Below are 24,481 nucleotides of genomic sequence, written 5' to 3' on the forward strand. Positions count from 1 at the left end.
ACTAAGTTCGTGAACAGCTAGCTAAAGCACATATCTCATATCAATTTATGCCTGCAGCTGCGGCAGTAGTGCTGGATCCAGCTTCTCAGCCGCATCTTGCGCCACGGCATCGATGGACGACCCTCCCAACAGTTTTAGCACCGGCATATCCACACCTAGTTCCTTGACAAACCAAACCCGCAGATCGACTGCTATGAGCGAGTCTATACCAAGATCGGACAATAGGGTCGTTCCAGGTAGATCCGAATTCGAAGGCAGTTGCAGCTTGCGCTGCACCTTCTGAGAGAACCCAGTAGCAATAATCCCGGCCGCCTCGCTCAAGCTGTTCGCCGACTGCAGCTGTGTCTTGATAGGTACTTGCTCCTTTCTGCTCCCCAGGCTCTCCGAGTGCCGGAAGTAGTGGACATGTGACCAAAGAGTCGGGTTTTTGAACCATATTACATCGGGATATACTGTCGGGTCTGTCATAGCAAGACCACACGAGATGACGGGATTCAGACCAGAACCAGGTCGACTAGCCAGGATGCCCTCTGCAAACTGCTCCAACAGGTCACGCTCGGACAGTATACACTCTCCGAAAAGCTTGACAACATTGCTACTGAACTGCGACCCCATGCGTGTCACGTATCCGACGCCGCGTACCTCAGCTGGATGGATAATGCTGCCCACCTGGCCGCGGAGTCGCCGCTGAAGCACAAGGTCCTCCATGAAGACCGCCGTGGCAGCATAGATCGATTGGTTGAAACTACCTATCATACCGGCAAGAGAGCCCATCAAGATGAAGAAATCTAGCCCTTCATCCTGATAGAGTTCATCCAGTATCTTGCTGCCATCAATCTTTGGCTTTAGAACAGTGTTCACGTCTTCAAATGAAGTCTCGGTGAACGCGCAATCCCGGGCGACCATCGCACCGTTCACGACACCACCGACCGGTGGAAGGTCTGCGAGGATGTGGTTATGTACGCGCATGACTGAAGTACGGTCCGAAACATCCCTGAGATTGTCAATGAGTATATATATTTCTGAGCAATAGGGACCAAACTTACATGGCCATGACAACGACACGAGCCCCGAGAGCCGACATCTCCTCGAGCCAGCCAGGGTCAACATTCGGAGATCGACTTGTCAGAACCAGATGGCGAGCTCCACGGCTAATCATCCAATGACAGACTGATCGTCCAAGATCACCGGTCATTCCGACTAGTAGATATGTTTTGTGCGCCTTTAAGTTCACAAGAGAGCTGGCCGCTAGAGGATAGGCTAACACAGGCCCTGAATGCAGCCAGTCGACTATTGCGGAGCGGTCACTGCTGAGCGAGTATGTTTGAATGTCCTCTGGCTTGATCGTGACAACAGCAGTATGAGAGCCAAGTTGTTGTTCTGCAAAAAGGCAGGATGTTTCCAGTATATCTGCGCAGGAGATACCCTCACCCTCTGCGTTTAAGAGCGAAGAGCCGCCGTAAAAGCTGTGCAAGCTGTAGGTTGCCACTACATGAGACAGCGAAGACTTAAGCCTAGCGATGGTACTGTCTGTCTCAGGTCTGAAACTGACGAAAGCCGAAACCCCAGCAGGCAACAGGCGCGAAATCGCACGCGACGAGCTACGGGGTGGAATGAAAAGTGTGGTTGGACTTTTGTGGGAGACCGCAGTGCTTGTAGTAAAACGTACTCTGACGCCTTTAATGGAGGCCATCACGGCCACTGATTGTTGAATAGATGCTGGAGCTTCGTCGACGATGAGAACGGTATTGGAAGGTGTTTTGTTGACTAGGTAACGGGAAACGATGGCCGTAGTCACTCCGCTCAAGAATGCTGCTTCATGTTCCTCGGGGAGCCAGCTAGGAACGTCCAAAGACCAAGATGCTGGGGTAGAAACGACTGATCCATGATTGACGGAAAGGGCTGCAATGCGCGTGCGGGTCTTCCGGTCTCGTCCCAGAACAAGGTGTAGAAAGCCAACGGACTCGACATAGACAGCGTAAAGAGTGGCATAATGGACTTGGATAGAGATGATGTCCTTGCCGTTCTCAAGGTCTGTCTGGTTTGACGGTATCCGCTCGGGCAAAGAGGCCAGGGTGAGTCCCGCCTTATCAGGAACGACCTTCACGGGCACCAGCTGGGGTTCGACACTTTCCTTATTGAAGAAGCCACGACTAGTAAAGAGTCGCCTATTAATCGTACGACTGGCCAGCAACCGAGGGATCATCATTATCCCATTTTCCAACCGGAGTTCCCATTCCGGATTCTCAGTGCCGTCTGCAAGGCTATAATCATTATAGAAATCCGTGTGAACAAGCCGCATGAGTGCGGTGGCTAGGGTCTCAGAGTCATCTGCACACGGCTCACTGATGGTGAGGTGCTGGATTAGGGCGTGTGGGATTTCGCTAGCCAAATTGCGTAAAATGCCTTTGGTCATGACCTGATACGGATTCTCACCGGGCTTCCCCGTTGCAGTCCAGAGGAGCTTCCCTGTCTTTCGGAACAGTTCCTGCATACCGTGCAGACGTTCCACGGAAATGTCTTGCAGGCAGGGAGTATCCATGTCGGACAAGACCAAAACGGCCATTAACAATGCATCGGGCGGAGGGACGAACGCTTCGAGCGTAACGACATGGCTGACGCGAGCGAAATATGGAGCCACACGATTCCGAACTTTTGCCACTAGATGTTCTGTGCGGGCAGAGACACCCCCAACTATCACAAGATCCGGATATTGCTCCGTGGCGGGCACCGAGAGTGGACGCTGCAACTTTGCAATGCGATCGTCAACAGCCTGAGCGCTAAACACCATAAGACCCGTCTTGTCTATCACTGCTCGAGGCGAAAGGGTCTCGAAACCTCCGAAGCCCGAGTTCTGCAGCACTTGGTCCCAGGTGTCACTGGATACTATGGGCCCCCAGGGGCGGCTATCGTTTTCTCCTAACCACCATCCCTCAAACGCGCCAAAAATGGTCGAGACGGCAACATCTTCGGGTTCAGCTATCTCGAGCACAATGGCGCGCCCGCCCGGTTTCAACAACCGTCGAAGGTGGGTCATGGTCTTGGATAAGGAACGGGTGGCATGCAGCACGTTGCTTGCAACGATCAAGTCGTACTCATGCTCGGGAAAGCCCTGCTCTGTCGGATCCCGCTCCAGATCCAAGACCTGGTAGATGAAGCGATCCTTGTCCGCTACAAACATACTTTGGGCTTCCTCGAAAAATGCTGCAGAGATGTCGGTGTATGTGTATGAATGGTAGTCCCGTCCAATTCGATCGAGCACCTCTCGTGTTGCCGAACCTGTCCCGGCTCCAACCTCCAGAATCTTCATGCGAGGGTAGCGGAAGGCCAACTGACCCACAACATCGGCGAGGCCGCGAGTCATGGCTCGAAACGCGCGATCCTGATAGAATCGAGTCAAGAGATCGTCGCGGCGTAGCTCTTCCATGATGCTGGCCTGGCCCCGCAGCCACTCTATCAGTTTTGGCCCTCCCGCTTCTAGTGCTGCCAGGTGGTATTTGACGACTTCCTTCCAATCTTCTGGGAGAGACCAGGTGTATTCGCCCTCAAGCCATTGAGGAGGATAGATGGGATGGTCACCAGCGCGCACCCGGGCCAACAGCCGATCCATCCACGCTACATAGCGGCCTCGGTGCCAGTCTAGCTGCTGACGATCCTCTGTCACTAACTGCTGTTGCGTATCCCTCAAGTAAAGCAAAGCTAGGTGATTGAGCTCTAAGTAACAGTTAGGAAGGTCCGGGGGGCTGAGGAGGGCCGCGTTTGGCAGCAAAGGGCCCCACGCCTGTTCTCCGAATGACCTAACGTCATCTACATTCGGCCGTGCAAGGGCAGCAATCTCAACACCCTCTATTTGAACTACCCCATGGCCTTGATGATTGAAGATATCAATATCACCGCGCGTCCCTGAGAAGTCGGCCCAGGACAATGTGGCCACTACCTCATAAGGACTAGGCGATGCGACCCGGTAGAAAGAAGGGTTGATTGTCGTGCTTGCAATCCTAGTGGGAAGATACAGCCCCGACAGTTGGCCGTCGTTAGGATCTCCCATTGCTGCCATCATAACCTGTAGGCCAGTGTCCAGTGTAGCGGGGTGAATTAGAAGCTCCGAACCGACATCAAGGGCTGGTATTCTGGCAAAGGCAATGTCTTTTCGACGCCGGATGTCGTGGAGAGTGCGGAATATACCCGAGTAGCCATATCCCAGCACATCTAACTTCTGGTAGAACTCCCCAGAATCCACCGAGCGTAGTCCGGAGGCTGTCGGGCCCAATGATGGTAAGAGGGTCGCATCAGATTCGCCAAATGTCACTTCCAAGCGACCGGATGCGCAACCGCGAAAGGCATCATTATCATGGCTCGATTGACAGGTGAACGCTCCGGTGAACTTGTGATTGTCGTTGTCTGTCCGATAAAAGGTAAACAACATCTCTACCCCAGAGGCATTGTCAGGTACGGTAATTGCGCGATCAATCGTAAGGTCGCGTATCTCGACGAGTTGGAGCGGCCGTTGGTCTGCAATGATACGAGCCGCTTCGAGAGCCATGACGAGATATCCAGTAGCGGGAAACACTACTTGGGATTGCACTTGGTGTCCGTCCATCCAGTCCAAGTCCTGCACCCGCAGGAAGTTACGCCAACGCCATTCTGCTTCACCAGTCTCCGGAGTGAGGGCGCCAAGGAGGGGATGGATAGGCAGGCGGCGACTGATGCGCGCGGCGGCTAAGCGTGAAACAGCCCAGTGCTTTTGATTGTGATCGAATGGATAGCTGGGAAGATCAGGAATATAGCTAACCTCTAAAGACGGTGAAAAGAGTCGGATGTATGATGGAACATCCAGAGTTTCTGCTCCCAAGTTCGCCCAGAAAGAGCCCACTGCAAGTGCTAGAGCTTCAATACCACCAGACTTGCGATTGGACATTCCCACGTAAGGAACGTCGGCTTCGTCAGGTTTGATAGCGGACAGGGTTTGCATGGTGGGTCCCTGAAGAGCAGCATGGGGTCCCACCTCTATAATCGCATCAAGCCCTGGGAGGTGGTTAATCGCAGCTGTCAAAGCCTGTGCGAAGAGCACAGGGCGAAGCATATTATCACTCCAATACTGGATGTCTAGCTCCTCCATAATCTTGTCCTCGAAGACGCTGGAAAACCACTTGGTGTCCGATGAGCCCTGGCGTGTCTGAACCTGGCACTGTCTCATGGATTGAACATATGGTTCAGCGCAGGGAATCATATGATGAGAGTGATAGGCTGTATCGACGCGCAGACGCCGTGGAGAATAGCCGAGACTCTCTGTCACCCACTCCAACTCCGTGATTAGGTCGCTGTCTCCCGAAAAAGTCACGCTGATAGGAGAATTAAAGGCAGCCACGGCAATGGTACCAGAATAACTCGCTTCGCTACGAATGGCATCTGCCTGCTCCCAAGGTACACTAAGTGCTACCATAGCACCGGACTTTCCTTGAGAGCCAGCATGCTGTGCCGCCACTCCTCGCAAGTACGCAATCCGAATGGCGTCTTTCAGGGTTAGCCGGCCCGCAGCATAAGCTGCAGCAATCTCACCGGACGAATGTCCAACCACTGCCGCAAATTCTATGCCTAGGGACCGCAAGATATTGACCTGAATGATTTGTAGTGCTGTACGCAGAGGTAGCGAAACTGCTGCGGAGTTGAGTCGGGAGGTTGCCTCTGGAGCGGACAGTTCATCTAGGAGAGTGAAATCCGGTCGGTATTCTGTAGGAAGTGTGTCCAAGGCTTCTTGAAGCTCCTGCAGCCAGGCCAGTGCCTGAGGGCATTGGGAAATAACGTCCAAGCCCATTTGTGGCCACTGTGCGCCTTGGCCCGTGAAAACACCAAGTATCCTCTTCGGCTCAGGAGTGAGCCGTCGGGTAACAGTTGATGATGTGTCAGTGGAGCGGCGTTGTACTTCGCCCTTCAGGGCCTCTTGGAGATTTTCGAGTGAGTCTGCTGTCAAAACGAGACGATGACTCAAGCTGGATCGCTTTCCTAGAAGAGAGGCGGCTAGTTCCAATAGGTTTACCGTAGGGTGGTATTCCAAATAATCAATGTATTGCCGAAGGACCGCAGTTAGTGAGACTTCGGACGCAGCTGAGAATACGAACGGAAGGATTGCCGGTACTGCTGTTTGGCAGTGCGACGATGAAGATGCAGCTCCGCTGAAACTCTCTAGTATGACATGCGCGTTGGCCCCTCCAAAACCAAACGAGTTGACCGATACCCGTCGCGGAGTCCCGGAAGGAAGATCTGGCCAGGGAAGAGCTTGAGTCGGAATCCGAAGGTGGGAGGCGTATGGCGCTACCTTGGGGCTGAGTTCGTTGAACAGTAAATTTGGAGGTATAGCACCGCGTTGAATGGCCAGGGATGCTTTGATAACCCCGGCGATCCCTGCAGCGCCTTCCGCGTGGCCCAGTACACTTTTGATGGATCCCACATACAGAATATCATCGGATGGTGAGTCATCGTTGAAGAAAGCAGCAGAAATACCAAATGCCTCTTGGGGATCACCTGCTTGTGTTCCTGTCCCATGGGCTTCGAAAAACTGACAGCGGTCTTCTCGGCGAAGGGGGTTAAGACCAGCCCGCGCATATGTTGAGCGAATAAGATCCCGCTGTGCCTCGCCATTAGGCATGGTAAGCGCCTCAGTACGGCCATCAGAATTGACGCCAGTGGAGCGGACCACACATTCAATGGGATCACCATCAGCCACCGCGTCCTGAAGGCGCTTCAGTACTAGCGCAGCCACCCCTTCGCCCCGAGCATAGCCATCTGCGCGTACATCCCACATATAACTGCGCCCCGTGGGCGACAACATGTGCGCCTGGGACTCCCCAATATATGGGTCTGGGGAGAGGATCAGATTACTACCCGCGACGACCGCGAGCGAACAGTCATCATTGCGTAGAGCCTCCACTGCTAGATGCAGTGCTATCAAGCTTGAGGAGCATGCCGTATCTAGGACGAAGGACGGCCCACGCCAGTCAAAGAAGTAGGAGAGCCGATTAGCAAGAATCGAGGTGGCCCCCCCGGTGAGTGAGAAAGGACGCAAGCAATCGGTATCTGCCCCAAGAAGCTGACCGTAATCGTTGTTCATGGAGCCGCAGTAAACGCCGGTCGACGAACCCTGCAAACGTTGAAGTGGCAACCCAGCCCTTTCAAGAGATTCATACACTACTTCCATGAGTAATCTCTGTTGAGGGTCCATTGATGCTGCTTCAGCAGGGGAAATCTTGAAGAAAGGCGCATCGAATGTCCGAACATCTTGCTGAAGGAAATACGACTCGGGGGCATTTGTCATGCCAGGTCGAGCTTTGCCAGCCTGGTAGAAGGCGTCTGCATTGAAACGTTCAGAAGGAGGCTTGGACGCTACATCACGCGGATTACTCAGTAGCTCCCAGAGCCGAGAGGGTGAGGTGGCCGACCCCGGAAATCGGCAGCCTGTGCCGATGATAGCAATTGGCTCCGTTCGTGTCATCGGGGTCACTTAGAAAATGGAAGTTCGAATCAATAGAGGCAATAGTGTAAAGAGGAGACAGATGTTTTCAGACAAAGGCGGTATCTATATAATGATCAACAATCAATCAATCGACGATTGCATAGGACTTACTTGGGACCCTTGGCGAGCTCGTGGTATATAATGGAAGAAGCTCAGGTGGTGAGTGAGCCATGAGCTACTAACGGTGACAAATCGTGTGTGATACAGCCGCGCAACCTCGCAGGACACTTCGGTAACTACCCTCATTCATTTCGGATGTTTCTTTTCCTGTTTTGCTTTTGGCCTTGGTTGGCGGGGTCTGAACTTGACTCTCTTGAGCATCCTCGAGGGGTATCTCCACTCCCAAGGAGTCCGCGATAACTTCTCGGTACCATATTAGCAAGCTGGGAGCAGACGCCACATGCAGCTAAACATCATGCAATGCACCTTGCTTAGTAGCAACGATGGCGTCAATTCGATACCTGCTCTTTTTGGGTGGGGAGAGGAGGAGAACACGGAGTGGGGACGGGCGCGGAGTTGTATGGTGAACCCACCATCCGGGAGACGCGAACCCTGAGTATCAAGATCGACGGCGCGTCATGTTTAGGCCACAGCAGCAATCTGTTCATGGGATTCCTCCGTTCTTTCTCTTCCCTGCTGAGGTTTGCACGATGTAGGAGCTGCTCCGGTCATTGTAGCAAGTCAATCTTCTCCAATTGAATGCCTGCATACTTGAGCAGGCTACCGAACGAGCGAGAGGCCAGAGAAAAAAAGAACCACTATGTCGGGCGCTGGGAAATCTACTCGGACCTTACGTTCACTATCTAAGATCTTCTCGTTCATTGGTTCAATGACGATTGTGTGTGGCAATGTCCCTTGTCAGTCCTTAGTGCCTTCTTTGCGGCAAACACAGGACCTCACCAAATGGACATTGGTGTAGGCGTCGGGCTCTTCCCTGCACAGCATCGCAAGCAGATGCGACAGCGCCACCAAGAGTGGCCTCAGAACTTGGCGCTTGTCGGCATGAATCCTTCGTGCCTGCAAAAGTCTGCCACGCGTATCGACTACCCAGGCAAGACCGCATATCTTCGATGTACCTGCTGCATTGTCTGCTCCGCCAATAGAACGCAAGATCACTGTATTTGCGAATCTAAAACGTCACTTGACTCCAAAGGGACTCTGCTTGGTGCCACTATCCTGGCTATGGAGCACAACACTACCTGCTGGGGCGTCTGACGATGCGCCTCCACAACTGGAGAGGCATTTTTGGGAATGCGGATGATAGCTCAGAGATATTTGTCAAGGCCCTGGAAGATGAGTTTGAGGAGGTCGAGACCCATATTGTGGATGTGGCGCTGCTCTTTCGGGCTTGTAAACCCCGGTTGGCGTTAGCCTGAACTACTTTGTTAGATGTGCGACCTCAAACTTCTCGTGTAAACTACGTTGAGGACGGTGACAATATGATGAAGTTAAGCAAGATGTGCATATCCGTACTGTTAGATATCATTTCCCCTTCATGGGCCTGGAGGCCTGTTGGATGCCTCAAGAATGTGGGAAGATTACGTTGTTGTCTTTTCCGTATAGTTGTGCCTTACTGAGGTTGCGATCCGTTCCTAATTTGTGTGCGTTATCAGCAAATGAGCATTAGCGTAGTCCGAAGACTTCAGTATCTCCAGCATGCTGGTGCCCTCTTGCAAACAAACGCGAGTGAATAGTTTTGAAGATCGACCGGGTATGCAGGATTTCAATGGCACAGGGAGAAAAAAAAAAAAAAAAAGAAAGAAACCGGGATTACCAACCTTGTATGGCGTCTGAACTCGGGGTCTGTAGGGAGATGAACTAACTGGCTCGAGGAAGCCGGTCGCCGATCTTCCCTCAGCTTGCCGACCCCTCGGTCTCTTTTCTTCTGCAAGATCTCAATCGCGAATCTAAAAGACACCAGGGTGTAGGAGAGCAACCGGTCCCGGAGTTACTGTTTCCGACGCTAATGCTGACACGCAGTGCTAGTATGTGTATGGATACCCTGAAGATGAGGTGGTGATAAGAAGGCCAGGCTTTGCTACCGGTATACTGCCGCAAGCCAGCAGCATACCTAATTTGTTGATCGACATGGAAGAGAACCCGTGCCAGATCCAGTCTGGACTGGGAACGAACGATTTGTCCACTCCACTGATTCTCTTCCACGATGCAGGCGGCACTGTGTTCCCGTATTTCTGCCTGGGAGATTTGCACCGGCCGCTTTACGGCATAAGCAATTCTCACTTCGATCAAGGAGGCAAATGGGACCATGGTATTCGCCAGATGGGAGTTGTCTATTCACACTTACTTCGGTCGGTCATCAAGTCTGGAGATGTTATCCTAGGAGGTATGATGGGATCCGAGCGCTAATGCGGAACCTCTGGCACTAACAACGTATTGCTTTTTGCACAAAGGATGGTCTCTCGGCGGCTGTGTTGCTTTGGAAGTTGCATCTCGACTAATGAAGCTTCCCCAGTACACGGTACAGGGTGTTATCATGATCGACAGTGTCTTTCCAACTTCCAAGGTCACAGACCGGTATCCCCGCACGATCGCTGAGGTTGCTGCCAGCTTCCAGCTACCGACCCGGATGTCCGATGCACGGCGGGTGCAAGCGCAGCAATGCATTCTGTATGCTCACGAGATGCAGCGTGACTGGCGGCCACCACTGTTCCCGTCAGGACTGCCTCCTACAGTACTCATACGCGCAGCCGATCCGGTGCATCTTGACCCCGATGCGAAGCCCCACTACCTCGATCTCATCCGAAACTGGACGTACCTGGGGTGGGAGGAGTACGATAGGAGCTTCATCCAAAGCTGTTTGGTAATCCCAGGCAACCATTTTACCATATTTGATGATCCACATGTCTGTCTCCTCTGCCATAGGTAATAACCTTGCTGATAATGCTGCAGTGTCACCAAACGACGACCAAGATCCGAGAAGCTTGCGCGATATTGGCTCGACCGCAACAGCCAAATCCCGAATGATCGACAGTACATCAATTTAGATACAGGGAGTTACCGATAGCATGAGCCCATGGGGACCGAGTCGGATTGAGTATTGCATGTTGATATGTCATTTCCTGGGAGCGAACCATATTTGTTCAACCAGGAGCTGTTGGATTATTGGCTCTGTAGATAGCAGTATGGGCAGCGGAGCTGAACTGGTTCATTTTCGTATTCTGAGACACACTTCTGCGTAGTGATAGCATTTTCATCCACCAATCCAATTTAGCATTTTCACAGCTAAGTGCATGCTCGCTCAGCTGGTGGCGACCAAACAAGTCATGCAGTACTTTATTCGTAACTGTTCCGAGAGTTCCTCGCCGAAGCGAGCACCTCATGCTTGCCGTCGAATGCCGATAGTAGCTGCAGGGGAACACAGAAGGCATATATATAATATCAGTATGGAGGGAGCCTGGGCCACAGTGAAGATTGAATATCCGAATTCTTTGGACACCTGAATATATCCACCATGCTTGATAAACACATACCAGATGGTCATTTGGAGACCACAAGTGCCCACTGGAGAGACTTGAATCAAGTTGTTCAGAATGGGGAACTCAGTATCGACGGCTATAGCCTTAGTCTTGCCGATGTTGTCGCGGTAGCGAAGTCAGCCAACACCCATTCAATTGTTATCTACTCACACGAATGGGTCTAACAGTTGAGATAGATACGGCTGCCAGCCTCGACTTACTGATAAGCCCGAGACGATCGATGCTATAAATGGAAGTGTCATAGCACTAGCCGAATGCCTTCGAGATGGGCATCATATTTACGGTGAGTCGAGCCTTTCATATTGGAATTTAAATAGTGTACTAATGGACCAACCCATCTATCAGGCGTCAATACCGGATTTGGAGGAAGTGCTGACTCACGAACGAACCAAACGACCACTTTGCAGAGCTCCCTCCTTCAGCTACTCCAAAGCGGCATTCTTACCGCATCTGATACTACCAATGAAGGCTTACAGCTCAATCTCCAAGGGCAGAGCTCCCACTCCATGCCTTCTGAATGGGTCAAGGCAACTATGCTTGTGAGAAGCAATTCAGTTGCTCGGGGCCATTCAGCAGTGTCCCTGCCTGCAATTAGCGCAATTTTGCGGTTGATTCGTGAGGATATCGTCCCTGTAATTCCTCTGCGGGGAACTATTTCCGCGTCTGGGGATCTCATGCCGCTCGCATACGTTGTTGGGGCTATTGAAGGAAGTCCCGGGATTTATGTGCGCGTCAAGGACGGATCGGAGCATCAAGTTGTCACGGCTCAAAAGGCACTACAGACAATTGGTGCTAAAGGAGTCACGCTGGGACCCAAGGAGGGCCTTGGTTTGGTCAACGGCACAGCCGCTTCGGGTGCTCTTGCCGGCTTAGTGCTCTATGAGGCGCATCAGCTGGCCGTACTTGCGCAGGCAGTCACTGCTCTGACAGTAGAGGCCATACAAGGGAGCACAGAAAGTTTTCATCCTTTTATCGCCCAGGTGCGCCCGCATGAAGGCCAGATTGAAGCTGCGGAGAACATTCTATCTCTCCTGAAAGGCTCCCTACTTGCGAGAGGAAGTAGTACCACCCAAACTAGGACGGGCCTCGTGCAAGATCGTTATTCTCTCCGAACAGCCAGTCAATGGATTGGGCCCCAACTGGAAGATCTTCTTCTCGCAGATCGGCAAGTCCAGGTCGAGCTCAATTCGACGTCAGATAACCCGCTTATTGATACGGGCTCGAAGACCTTCTACACTGGAGGGAACTTCCAAGCAACTTCAATTACTTCTGCGATGGAGAAGACTCGACTTGCGTTGCAAATGTTCGGGAAGATGTTGTTTGTTCAGTGCAACGAGATGATAGACCCCAATTTGAACAATGGTCTGCCTACCAATCTAGTCGCCGACGATCCCAGCCTCTCCTTCACCATGAAGGGGGTAGATATCAACATGGCGGCCTACATGTCTGAGTTAGCGTATCTCGCCAACCCAGTTAGCTCCCACGTTCAGACTGCAGAGATGCAAAACCAAGCGCTCAACTCACTGGCATTTGTTTCAGCACGGTATACGATGAAGGCGGTTGACATCGTGTCAATGATGGGTGCGTGTGCACTATACGTTGCTTGCCAAGCCCTCGACCTGCGCGTCCTGCAGCTTCGCTTTTTCCAAAGAGTTCAGGGTGTCGCCAAAGAAATTGCGCATGGAGCTTTTGGAAAAGCGCTTGAACCATTTGAGATTGATCAGGTAGCGGATCATCTTTCCGAAGCGATCCAGAACTCTTGGCCGTCAACTTCACGCCTTGATCTTCGCGATCGCTGCAAGCGCGTAGCCGAGATGTTCATCCCCGTCCTTTTCGGGGCCCTGTTACAGATAATCCCACAAAATCGGCAGACTTCAGACCTATTTACAGCGATATCTGCATGTAAGATGATAAGCGTTTTCAAGCTCGAAGGTGTTTATCGGGAAGTGTTTGCCGAATTTTGCACTTCGCAACCCACTGCCGACTTCCTCGGAACAGGGACAAAGGAGATTTATACATTTATTCGACATGATCTTCGAGTTCCATTCCACCAGGGCTTTGTCGAACACCCATCAGCGAGCCAGACCGATTTGCCAGAGACGATCAACGGCAGAGTCAAGAAGACGGTGGGGGGTTGGATATCAGTTGTCTATGAAGCGTTGCGAAACGGGACGCTGAGTGGCACAATCCTTAATTCTTTTCAACAATGAGCACTGTACAACTATAGGACCCACCTAACTGGCATAATGATACCAGGTTTAGCACTTTCAACAAGACTAAGGGACGACGCCAATCTCTGATCGTACTCATCCTGAGCACATTCTAGCCGAAATAGACTTGTAGATTTTCATAGCGACATAAGGGGATACAAGACTGTCAATACAACTTGTTTGGCAATAATTAGAATGACGGTTGCGATTATATGGATGATCAGATTCAAGGCTGTGACCTTGATTGAAGTCGAAGTATTCCATCGAGCGGGAGCAAATCGGTGTTGGTCATGTGGCAATTACACGTGAAACACGTGCTTTTATTAACCATGTCTACTTTCTCACTGGAGGCTATTCATAAGTTAAGAGAGATGTTCTTGCTGCAATCAAGAGACCCGTTACCAAGTACGAGCGAAACATATCGAGGTATCTAGGTCTCGACTAAGTCTGTGCTGATTGCTTTCTGAATGTATTCCGCACTTATTCTTACTACCGACTAAGAGTGTCGCTCGGCCTTACAATAGCATTTATGTAGTATGTGTCTCATACAAAATACTAGGAGCAATATTTTGAGATATTTACAGTCACTTTCTTCCAATTTATTTATAGTGCTGGGGGTTGAACCTGTCCTTCATCAAGACAACGTCTACAACGCTGGTCAAGATATGAAAGCTTTGCGTTTCTCCCAATTTTCGATGAATCGCTTCAGCAAAGGTCCGTCAAGAGCAACATACTTAATATCCGGTCGGTCTCGCAAAGCGCGCGTCGTATTCGTCGGGTCATACACAGGAGTATTCTTGCTTGTCTGCAGTCGACTCAAACCTTCATAAACAGGTTCATCGAGCAACGGCATCATGGGTTCCAATGCGTTTCCGGGAGAGTCGCGGATCTTCTCCACCCATTCCTTGTAATCGACCATTTCCACGGGGTATCCAATCTCGCGAAGCATCTCATACTTTTGATCGTGACCGACAGACAGAGATCTATCAGGAGGCACAATGTGATACGAACGACCGAGGTTTTCCCGACTGGACGCAATATGCAAAATAGCCTCCGCAACATAGTCGACTGTCACATAATCCAAGAACTGATCGGGCAGATGGGGAAAGCAGCCACACTGAATGCTACCCATGATCAACCGGGAGAAGTAGTCTTTCTCGTTGGCAAGGGCGCTTTTGCTGTGGCCGATTATAAACCCGGGTCTGTATATTGCAGTTGGCAGACCGCTAGCACGCGCTCGTCGAACGATCTGTTCAGCGACGAATTGACTTGCCGCGTATCCGGTATCATATGGGAGGGCATTTAGGTGTGGGTCTAGCGACTCATCCTCATACACGCGATCCACCTTGTTGATAAATCCGGTGACGGTCCAGACGTCAATCGACGAGACGTAATGCAGAGCTTTTCGACGGCCTAGCATTGCGGCTCGTATGACGTTCCGTGTACCCACAACATTAGGCACATGGTGTGCCTCGTAAGGCTGGCACCAGTTGACCCGTGCGCCGACGTGAAAGACAACGCTCGCCCAGTTTATGAGCCATTTAAATTGTTTCTCTCCAATCCCGAGAGTGGGGTCCGCCATATCGCCGTGCAGAACCATGATCTTCTGGGTTGTTTCCACTCTGTCATCCCAAAGATTGTACTTCTCCAGTGTCTGCTGGAGCCGGGTGCTGGAATCGACAGCATCCTGGCCCCGTATAAGGCAAGCGACCTTCTGAACCGATGGCATAATTAGGAGCTGATGAAGTATATGTGCACCAAGGAATCCTGTAGCACCAGTGAGGAACACGCGACCTTCGTCTTTGGCCTGCCAATCAGGGGGAAGGAGGTCAGGATCTAGGTTTTTGGAATCCTCCACGCAACGCTCTAAGCTGACCTGCGAGCTGTCGTTATCGGAGCTGGCCATGGATTTTGTAAGTTGCTCCACCGTTGGGTTTTGATGGAGCTGCGCCAGAGTGATGCTGCTTTTGTGATCCCGCTTAATCTTTCCGACAAGTCGAGCGGCTTGGAGAGAGGTCAATCCACAGGAGAAGAAGTCATCACTCGGGGTGATCTTCGATCTGGGGAGGAAACCCTGGAGTGTCGACAAAAGCCATTGTGTCATGTCCCCAACTTCCCCGCCATCATTCATCTTTGTGGTGTCGGTTGTATCGTTCTGTAGATGGTTTCTCTCCTTTCGGTGGCAAGGTTGCTCTCCATCATTGTCTGGCTGGAGCGCCTTTTTATCGACCTTTCCAGAATGGGATAGGGGAAAATTGCGCTTCATATGTATCATTTTCGGCACCATATATGAAGGCAACCTTACTTTCACCCAATCAATGAGCTCTTCTGAAGAGACCTGACTATCCCAGTTGGACGGGACCGCGTAGGCTTCAAGGAACCCGTCACTGCTCTCTGGAATATATTTAACAACGCACGCGTGAATCTTTCGGTGTTCTTCGACACAGCATGAAATATCCCCTAGCTCTACCCGATACCCCGATATCTTAACTTGGTCATCAGCTCGGCCGATGAATTCAAGGACCCCTCTCTCATCTCTCCACTGGGCAAAGTCGCCGCTTCTGTAAACTCGAATATGTTTATCTGACGAACCACCCAACCTAGTTGCAGGGACAGAGATAAATTTTTTTTCGTTTTCCTCAGCCCGGTTAAGGTATCCTGGCGACAACTGAGGTCCTGCAATACAAATTTCTCCAATGTGCCCTGTCTCATTCACGGGATTGAGGTCCTCATCAAGGAGGTAGATCTTCGTATCTCCAACAGCCCGTCCTATACTCACGCGTGGGCGTCGCATCTCCTCTTTGTCCAACCGGCCCACCGTTGCAAATATGGTCGCCTCTGCAGGACCGTAGCCATTCCATAAATTTTCCGGAGGTGCGGCCTCAAGTACCTTACGCAGGGCACTGGAACTGACCGCCTCGCCCCCGACCACGACGTGTCGTAGTCCACCGAAAGTGGATGGTGCAATTAAAGCAACGACCTGGAACAGGGCTGTGGGCACAATCATGACGGTGATTTTGTGCTTACGCACGAAATCCTCCAGAGATGGTGGATCAGCACGCACAAGGTCGGGCACTCGAACCACAGTCGCGCCGGCGAGCAGTGTTAGCCACATCTCGCAGACAGACATGTCGAATCCAGGGGCGATGAGGGTTGTCATTCGGTCTGAGGAAAGGAGCGGCCCAAAGGGAAAGTGATTAAGAGCGTGGAGAATACTGCTGCTAAGGACCTGGATTGGCTTAGGTCGCCCGGTGGAGCCAGACGTGAAGATGATATGGCTGCGATGAGAATCTGGACAATTTGTGCGAACAGTAATCTCAGCCTTTGTGTCCAGGTCAATTTTTGCTTCGAGCCCCGACTCAATGAGAATGGCACTTTGCTGCTGAACACGGTCAATGTTGCTTTTATCAGCGATGAGGTGTCTGGTGTTTAAATCTTCCAGAATCGACTTGATACGATCCTCGGGCGCAGCTGGGTCGATGGGGACACAGCTTCCTCCTGCGCGAAGAACTGCAACCTGGGCCATAACCTGATGTAGTCCAGTGTCGGCCAGAATGCACACCGGGCTTCCAAGCTTCAAAGACCCTTGGTCTAGTTGATCAGCGATCATGTCGGCCCGGGCGATCAGTTCCCGGTAGCTGACGCTGCGGTCACTATCCTCAACCGCTACGGCATCGGGGGCCGCATTGGCCTTCTTGATCAGGATTGCTTCCATTTGTAGAATATAAAGATTGGTAGTTGCAATAAAGGAGGCGAGAAGTTTTGATAACTGAGCACGATGTTATTGAAAACAGAAACGCCGATATGGAATGAACAGACGGAGAGAGAATTGCTTCATATCTTTGCAGACCAGATTACTGATGAACATTTGGATTTCGGCTTGTCCTCATAACCGGTATTCAACAATCTTTTCATCAGGATTTTAAGCACATAGTCTTGTTTTTGCTAATTTTGATCGGAGACAAGCTCCAAACGGGGCCTACAAGCAAGAGGCAATGCTCTATGATCATTATTATGCAATAACCCTTGTTTTCTGCTTAGACGAACCTTTAGGATGGCTGAGTGATATTCTAGGGGGATTACTGAATTTATGCGCAGATCCTTGTAAAGTAGGTCGAAAAGCGATACACCACGCTGCAATCAAGCATCAATGCGCTATAATCACGATCATATGATATTGCTAGGCTCGTATTCTGATACATACCTCAAAAGCCGGACTGAATGTCATCGAATCATTAGAGTTCATTTGCAGATCGTTGCTTATTTAGATTGAAGAGTTAGGTTCTTACGTTAATTGAGATGCCATGACTATAGTCATGATTATATAATATATATAAAGTTCTACTTAGATAGGTCTTTGTTCAAGGTTCACTGATCTTCGATTAGAATCACTCAAATTCATTCGCATGTTATCTGTTCTAACGTATGGCGACGAGAGATAATTTATAGTGCAGTCATTGTTGACTTCATGGATCCCGAGAAAAAGCTTGGGGTGGCAACAACGAAGACTACATTACTCACCATGTTCACTACTTGCTCTACAGCACTTGGGCTCTCGCAGGAACGATGAGATAATTTTGAGGGAATTGAAAACATAGGAATGGTAGGGTACAATCATATTTCTAACTTGATTTCTGCACCCTTGCCATCTGCTTCAAAATAACGCGTGCATGTAATCTGACACAGTTTCTGCTGCTAGACTCAGACATGTTACCATGAATACCAATAGGGATATATTTCGTCGCAGGCCTGTGAGCATCGTCATTTTCCGTACCGCGTGTGATGCAGGCCACCACTTAAGTTGATATTTTACCAGGCAAACTGATGATCTAATTCCTTCTTCCGATATTTCTGCTTTCATCCTTAACTCCGGAACTATGATTTCTGCATATAATCCCTCTTAGCTCACCATAATGTTGAGTGCAAGAATTTAGTACGTTGTTAAGCAGGCACTAAAAGAGTGTCGACGTCGCAGGAAAACTTCTTGGAACGCTAATCAATCAAACCACTGACCGGCTTACCCGGAACAGACATGATGCTGTTTCTATGATAACTTATGGCTGAGATGAGGGAGCAAGACTTACTTGTTCTCTGGGTTACTGAAGCCACATTGTGCAGGCTTTTACATGAACGTCCTTGATAAAAAGCACTTGACCCTCGTTCCGGCCTAAGGCCACTGGAAACTCTCCGCGCGGATACTGTGTGTGTGTCCTCCAAGATTGTCGAACGAAAGATCCTAATTCGGTATCTATAAACAAACGACGGTGAGCCACACACTATTATATTGTGGTTCCAGTTATGGAGAAGTCAAATTATCCTGGCGGGATATTTGACCTCGCGATGGGCGATCCTTGTAGCCAAGCTTATAGAGAGGTAGCTATGAAGTACCGAGAACATCGCTTTACCTGCTAGCTAAAATTGATCCTCGGTATTAGGCACTTCTAAGTACTTTCTAGCTTGCGGCAGGCGGACATGATTCCCGCCACTAAGCACTAGCAGTTTCATGCCCCGCTGTTTCCCAAATCAGATAAAGGAGGGGTCAGTTGCCAGCTAGTCCAACACGTGCAGGAGGAGCTCCAGGGAGCCACAAAGCCGGGTTTCATTCACTTCTTTACTTTCTTGAACTCACAACTTCCAATTCACTTCTTCAATCCCATATACCCCTACTTCAACGTTCATTGTCACATTTTCTGCGAAGCACTGATTCGCCTATCGAAAAATGCCTCGAACTGCTATCTTCGTCATCGACATCCAGAACCACCTGGCCGTTGATTCAACCTCTCGCGTCCCTCAAGCGGATCGCGTCATCAAAGCCTCTGAAGAGATTCTACAGACAGCTCGGTCCATCACCGACTCCAATGGAAACAGCAGCAGTCCACTCATTGTTTTTATTCAGCACGAAGAGTCTCCGAATGATGGAGCTCTGGTAAAGGGGACTGAGCCCTGGGAGCTCGTCTTTCATCCTCGCGCGGACGCAGAGGGTGAAATTTTGGTAGCGAAGAAGACAGGTACAGTACTCAACATGCTCGATGAGAATCGATCTAGCTAATCATCTCGTTACATTTTACAGGTGACACATTCAAATCCAACCGCGACCTCGCGCAGAGGCTGCGCAACGCCAACGTCACCGAAATCGTCGCGTTCGGCCTGCAGAGCGATGCCTGCGTCGAAGCAACATGTACCGGCGCGCTGGCAGCAGGTTTCCACGTAACTGTACTGGCAGGCGCACATTCTACCTACGACGCCGATGGAAAGACCGCCCAGGAAATCGAGCGTGAAGTCGAACTTCGCCTCTCGACACGCGGCGCTCGTGTTGTCCGGTGGGAGAAGGCGATCGCGAAATGGGTGGAGAAGCAACAGGTTGTCTGATTCGCTTCCTTTGATTTCGATTTATTTCATCATTGTACATGTTAGAATTGCCAGGAACTTTGCCTGAAATGCGGGCATCATCGAGATACACCACAAACGATATTATCCCCACCTTTTCCTTTCCTGCCTTTGGAGCTCAGAACATAACACGTACGCCACAGGGGCAGCCAAGCTGAACAGGCCAAGTTGAAAGATCGGAGTATAGTTGGGCTTGGCGGGTTTAGAATGAAGCACGTTGGAGGGGCAAATAGGGTCTGGGCTCGGGACGCATGTCTAGGCGGGGAGCGCTATAGGCACGCCCCACTTGCGCCCAGCTGATGTTCACCGATAGTCCGAAATAGTGTAGACCTTCGATCAGCCGATCCATCGGCAAACGGACGTCGCAGTAACCGACATGAGGTTGTCACATCACCTGACTGGTACGTACCAGGAACATCGGGAAAATCAGGCAACGACCACATCCTGAAGTGTATCCATTTCCTGCGCTAGCCTGAAAAAACTACTCACAGAGCACACACAGACTCCAGTATGTTGCTGCTTTCTAGCAGTATGCACGGATTTTAGTACGTCCATGTGTACGACAATGCTGTGACTAGATACGGAAAATGCCGTACATAATAGTATCAGACAGCCATGACAATCATCAGGATCTGTAGAGTAGTTAAAAGGGCTGTTTGCTATAATTCTGAATAAGTTGTATTATCACTAATAGTGTAGGCCTGAAAATGCACAGGCATCGAGAACCTGATAAAACGGGGAGGTCCGTAAGTCAAACTGATGCGAATAACTGTATACATAATCCAAAGTGCTTGTTGACTCTTTCCGTGAACGCTTTGCAGTCATCGCAAGGAACTGAACTGACCAATATGGCCGCTTCGGATAGTGAAGCCGGTGGCGGTGGTGCCTCAGCCATTTCGGTCAGGTCTTCATGTCTCTGTCGCTGCACACCTAGTATCTCCAGCTTGCATTCTAGCATCCGTAATCGTCGCGCGCGAGGACTAGCAATAAGCTGATTTAGTGCGGTTTTAACATCCCTGCGTTTTGACTCCAGTTTCTTGATCTCATCATCTTTTCCGACTAGCTTCTCATCTCCATCAAAAAGCTCATCATCGAGTTCCTGCTTCTCCTTCCGTAGAGAAGCCACCACGCGTCCTATTTCCGTGCATGAAGTTATCCTTTCCAGCTCATCCTCTACCCTAGTGATCTCCTCCTCTAATTTCGGATCTGGGAGGCCATCGCGTGGAAGGAAAACATGGCGATCAATGAAATATGCTATCAACTGTTTTTCTGCGTGGCATGCATTGTACTGACCGCATATACCCTGATCACAAGCATGGGAAGCCAAATGGTGGCCCACTATTTCCGCGATGTAAAAGACATCATCTGTCCACTGACGAGCGTCGACTCTTAGTGGTTGCGCAGGAGTATGTGACCATCCGCTCATCGCACCAACAGACGGGAATTTCCCTCCTCGTTCCAGCCGCGCCACTGTTTTCCCGCATTTCGTCATTGGATACTCTTCGATTGGTCCATGTAATACCTTCGTATATCCACCGTTGGAGGATAGAAAACGATAGGGCCGAGAGAGCGATGGTGTGGGAGGTTTGCCAAAAGCATTCTTTGACTTTGGAATCTCTCCACTGAGAAGGCGTACAATCTCTTGGCGGCCAACAAGCATTTCGTAAGTGTCCTGGGTACGAACATTTCTCTCTTTTCGATTTTTGCGAGACTCTCGAGCAAAGTAAACTGCCCGTCGATTCTCGTCATCCCGGATATTTGGGTCTGCACCGTGTTCGAGGAGAACCTTCACATTGCCAACCCGACCAAAAAGCGCTGCCTCCATGAGAGCACTCCTTCCGTGATTGTCAACGGCATTCACGTCAGCCCCGTGTTCAATGAGAAGTGACAGCATTTCTGGGGTCTTTTCTGACGCCGCAGAGATAAGCATTGTTTTACCATCGGGGTGTTGTCCCCGAACAAACAACTCAGCCTCACTAGACGTCTTCAAATATCCCTGCACCGCTCTTGTTTTGCCATTGAAGCAGTCTGTGATGGCGTCATAGATCAGTCTATATTCGAAAGATTTTTCACCATCTATAGTGTGGATAATAGTTTCTTTAGCGTCCCTGGTGATACTCAGATGACGTTCTTCCCTCTCTGCTGCGATAGTAGCCTTATGAGCCATTTCAGTTGCCAGGCGATCAACGTCGTCTTCGTCCTCATTGTCATCGGCCTCAGTATCGCTATCGTTCGATACACAAATATTGACATATCGCTCACGTTTCTTATCAATCTCATACGCGACCTCCCCTTGATCATTAATGGGAAAGCAGGATTGGTAAGTTTCCCCTTTCTCGCAATCTGATACTCTAAACAGACTGGTCTGCCAGTTTACGGTATGCCGATGAACCCCTTCGCAGAACGGACATCGTACGTAGTACGAACTCGAGTCCCACCAGATAACATCGGCTTCAGGGGAGGGTCTCTCCATTATCAGAGTATCCAAATGGACCGTGGCGTGAGTTAGGTAACAGGTGAGTTAGCGTTGGTGAGAAGGAAGCGTGCTGGCTCGTATGGACTAAGACGTATACTAGGATGAGCAACGAAGTTCAAGTCAACCTAGATTAGAAACCTTGATAAATGCCACAAAGTCTTTTCTTATGTCTCGAGATGTTGAAGAGTGCGAAAAGCGGGGCAACCCGTAGCAGTGGTTGTGATGAGAGACAAGGCTACCTCATCCCTGCTGGATCACGTAATATTTTACGATACAGTATCTGAATCATCAAAGAGATACAGGAGGTATTAAAAATGTCTTCTTTGATAGTCTAGTGTAAGTCATATTTCCACACGTGAAGGTTGACTCCTAAACTTCGCACCCTCAACCCGTCAGCGGCTCGTTCAAGAACTACTGCCAGCATAGCTATTGTTTCATTAAGGACAAGACAAACTAAGTCAAACCACATCGATGCTGCAATGCCGATAGAAGACCAAATAAAGTACAGAGCTGCCACGTCCACTGCGCTAATATTTCGATGAATTTTTTAGAATCACTGTTCATTCCGGAGAATGCATCAACTTATCAAGTGACTTGAGTCAACTGCAATAGCGGAGGGGCTCCATTATGCATCCACTTATATACCTCCAATCCCTAGCATATACGGACTGTTCGTTCACGCTTGACTCCCGATGAATTTATTTCAGCAACGCGAACAACATGTAGGACTGATTGCGGAGGCAAATGGCTTGACGTACGAGACGACTGGGAAGAAGCAAGCTTCAAAAGGGCGAGATACCATACGACGGGCTTTTGCTAATGACAAAATCCTGCAGAAAAAAAAGGTAGTTCAATTGACAAGGTTATTATTCCATCGCCGTACTTCAATGTTTTACCGATACGTGCATCGGGTTGTGGGATCTTGATGTAATAGCTGGGGCTGCCTTTCGACCGTGGTGATTCACACCCAAGGTTGGATCAGATGCTTGCACGCACCCTCTTCCAGATCCCTCGGTAAGATGGAACGAAGCCAATGACCAGGTGGCCATGCAGTCCAGGAAGGTCTCAAAAAGGGAGTATGTTGACCTCTATGGTGGCCAATTATTCGCCAGCGTGAAGAGTATACTAAGCGTGGGTTAGAGAGGGGTGGGGGTAATGATATTCAGAAGCTGCACAACCCCAGGGGTTTAAACAACTATCTTTAGACATTGCAAGTGACCAACCCTAGGTAGCAGAAGGCTACCTGTCACTTTTGCCAAAGGAGGTTAGGAAATTGTAACTTCGGGGGTGGAGTCTATACGAGATCATGGATTGATGGGAGATGAGACCCGTGGGGAAGCACCAGGCCATGCAGCCAATTGACTGACATGAATCTGGCACCGGTGATTTCAAATAGCCCTCATCAATATGGATACTGTGCCCAGACCAAACACAGCATGCTGTTGAGACCTTGAGAGCTCCTCTCCGGAAGACGTCTTATCCGCCCTACGAATCACAACAGGGACGGGGTCCAAGCCTAGCAACTTCCCCCGCCTTTTCCCCACAAACTCCCAATCTCCGCGTCTCCACAAAAACACGTTGGAAAAACTGGGGATAGGTTATGCACGATGGGTAGTCCGAACTACCTAATTGACTATCTAGGTGAATGGGTACTGATAGCGTTGGTGCAGCCAAAGAAGGGCACGTCCCCAAGTATTGTGGGTTTAGGACAGCACCCCGGAAATAAGGGTGCTATGACCTTGGTCCTTCATTTCGGGTGTGGGGAGCTTCGCAAACATCACTACGCGATCCTTGATAGCTAGTTTTGAGCCAATGACTGAGCTTCTGCCGAAAGCTTCGCATCACTCGAGAGCGGATGACGCGGGCGGATGGCAGCTTACGATATGATGGTTGGCCTGCGTGCAGCTTATTGTACCCTGAACAATGCTCCCGAGAAAAGCTTGTTCGGCCAATTTTCGCTCCATGAGTATACACCGAGGTATTACTTTGGTCATCAATGCTGCTTAAAACCGACGGTAGTTCATTTAATCGTCGCCGCTTATATGCCGAACGTAAATATGTGTCTACCCTTCAAAAGCTGTGCGTTGGATACCAAACGCAACAAACACCTGTATTGGGAATGCGCTCGATGAGAAATAGTTGCAAAAGATCATGGTGCGGTCGCAACCGGTCATAGCCCGCAGGGAGACATCTCCTGCTCGGTCTTGAACCCCCTTTGAGGACATGTACTCCGGCAGTCCCCCGCAGTAGTGTGGAAATGTGCGGGGATCGAGCCTGCCGGGCATCGGCACTCAGAGGACCGGTCGAGTCTCACACTACAAGCGGTATCGTGGAAGACGATCCCCATAATCTCCCCACAAACTCAATCAATTCAGCGGCACATCCGGATGACCGATGACGA

At 50.3% G+C, this 24,481-nt stretch overlaps 9 protein-coding genes across 9 annotated transcripts; 4 read left to right on the plus strand and 5 right to left on the minus strand.

Moving 5' to 3' along the window:
• Positions 1-45: 45 nt before the first annotated feature.
• On the minus strand, positions 46-7,489 carry An04g04340 (uncharacterized protein; the record flags this gene model as incomplete). Its single annotated transcript, XM_059747474.1, has 2 exons — positions 46-994; positions 1,047-7,489. The coding sequence occupies 2 exons, from the start codon at positions 7,487-7,489 to the stop codon at positions 46-48; spliced, it is 7,392 nt and encodes a 2,463-aa protein (XP_059600539.1).
• Positions 7,490-7,953: 464 nt separating this feature from the next.
• On the plus strand, positions 7,954-8,886 carry An04g04350 (uncharacterized protein; the record flags this gene model as incomplete). The annotated part of the gene is given in 3 exon segments (XM_059747475.1): positions 7,954-7,984; positions 8,373-8,646; positions 8,664-8,886. 3 exon segments carry the CDS (start codon positions 7,954-7,956, stop codon positions 8,884-8,886), a joined length of 528 nt encoding a protein of 175 aa, XP_059600540.1.
• Positions 8,887-9,598: 712 nt separating this feature from the next.
• An04g04360 (uncharacterized protein) lies at positions 9,599-10,495 on the plus strand (the record flags this gene model as incomplete). Its single annotated transcript, XM_059747476.1, has 3 exons — positions 9,599-9,854; positions 9,922-10,373; positions 10,421-10,495. 3 exons carry the CDS (start codon positions 9,599-9,601, stop codon positions 10,493-10,495), a joined length of 783 nt encoding a protein of 260 aa, XP_059600541.1.
• Positions 10,496-10,982: 487 nt separating this feature from the next.
• On the plus strand, positions 10,983-13,217 carry An04g04370 (uncharacterized protein; the record flags this gene model as incomplete). Its single annotated transcript, XM_001401766.1, has 3 exons — positions 10,983-11,122; positions 11,184-11,290; positions 11,353-13,217. 3 exons carry the CDS (start codon positions 10,983-10,985, stop codon positions 13,215-13,217), a joined length of 2,112 nt encoding a protein of 703 aa, XP_001401803.1.
• Positions 13,218-13,875: 658 nt separating this feature from the next.
• On the minus strand, positions 13,876-17,535 carry An04g04380 (uncharacterized protein; the record flags this gene model as incomplete). Its single annotated transcript, XM_001401767.3, has 4 exons — positions 13,876-16,986; positions 17,265-17,351; positions 17,422-17,476; positions 17,507-17,535. The coding sequence occupies 4 exons, from the start codon at positions 17,533-17,535 to the stop codon at positions 13,876-13,878; spliced, it is 3,282 nt and encodes a 1,093-aa protein (XP_001401804.3).
• Positions 17,536-18,936: 1,401 nt separating this feature from the next.
• Positions 18,937-19,586, plus strand: An04g04390 (uncharacterized protein; the record flags this gene model as incomplete). The annotated part of the gene is made up of 2 exons (XM_001401768.3): positions 18,937-19,225; positions 19,288-19,586. 2 exons carry the CDS (start codon positions 18,937-18,939, stop codon positions 19,584-19,586), a joined length of 588 nt encoding a protein of 195 aa, XP_001401805.1.
• Positions 19,587-20,355: 769 nt separating this feature from the next.
• Positions 20,356-22,077, minus strand: An04g04400 (uncharacterized protein; the record flags this gene model as incomplete). Its single annotated transcript, XM_001401769.3, has 1 exon — positions 20,356-22,077. The coding sequence occupies one exon, from the start codon at positions 22,075-22,077 to the stop codon at positions 20,356-20,358; it is 1,722 nt and encodes a 573-aa protein (XP_001401806.1).
• Positions 22,078-22,734: 657 nt separating this feature from the next.
• On the minus strand, positions 22,735-23,129 carry An04g04410 (hypothetical protein; the record flags this gene model as incomplete). Its single annotated transcript, XM_059747478.1, has 2 exons — positions 22,735-22,896; positions 22,983-23,129. The coding sequence occupies 2 exons, from the start codon at positions 23,127-23,129 to the stop codon at positions 22,735-22,737; spliced, it is 309 nt and encodes a 102-aa protein (XP_059600542.1).
• A 339-nt stretch (positions 23,130-23,468) lies between these two features.
• On the minus strand, positions 23,469-24,365 carry An04g04420 (hypothetical protein; the record flags this gene model as incomplete). Its single annotated transcript, XM_059747479.1, has 4 exons — positions 23,469-23,635; positions 23,819-23,904; positions 23,996-24,079; positions 24,148-24,365. The coding sequence occupies 4 exons, from the start codon at positions 24,363-24,365 to the stop codon at positions 23,469-23,471; spliced, it is 555 nt and encodes a 184-aa protein (XP_059600543.1).
• Positions 24,366-24,481: the final 116 nt, after the last annotated feature.

Source organism: Aspergillus niger (genome assembly GCF_000002855.4).
Source record: "Aspergillus niger supercontig An04".
Taxonomy (NCBI): Eukaryota; Fungi; Ascomycota; class Eurotiomycetes; order Eurotiales; family Aspergillaceae; genus Aspergillus; species Aspergillus niger.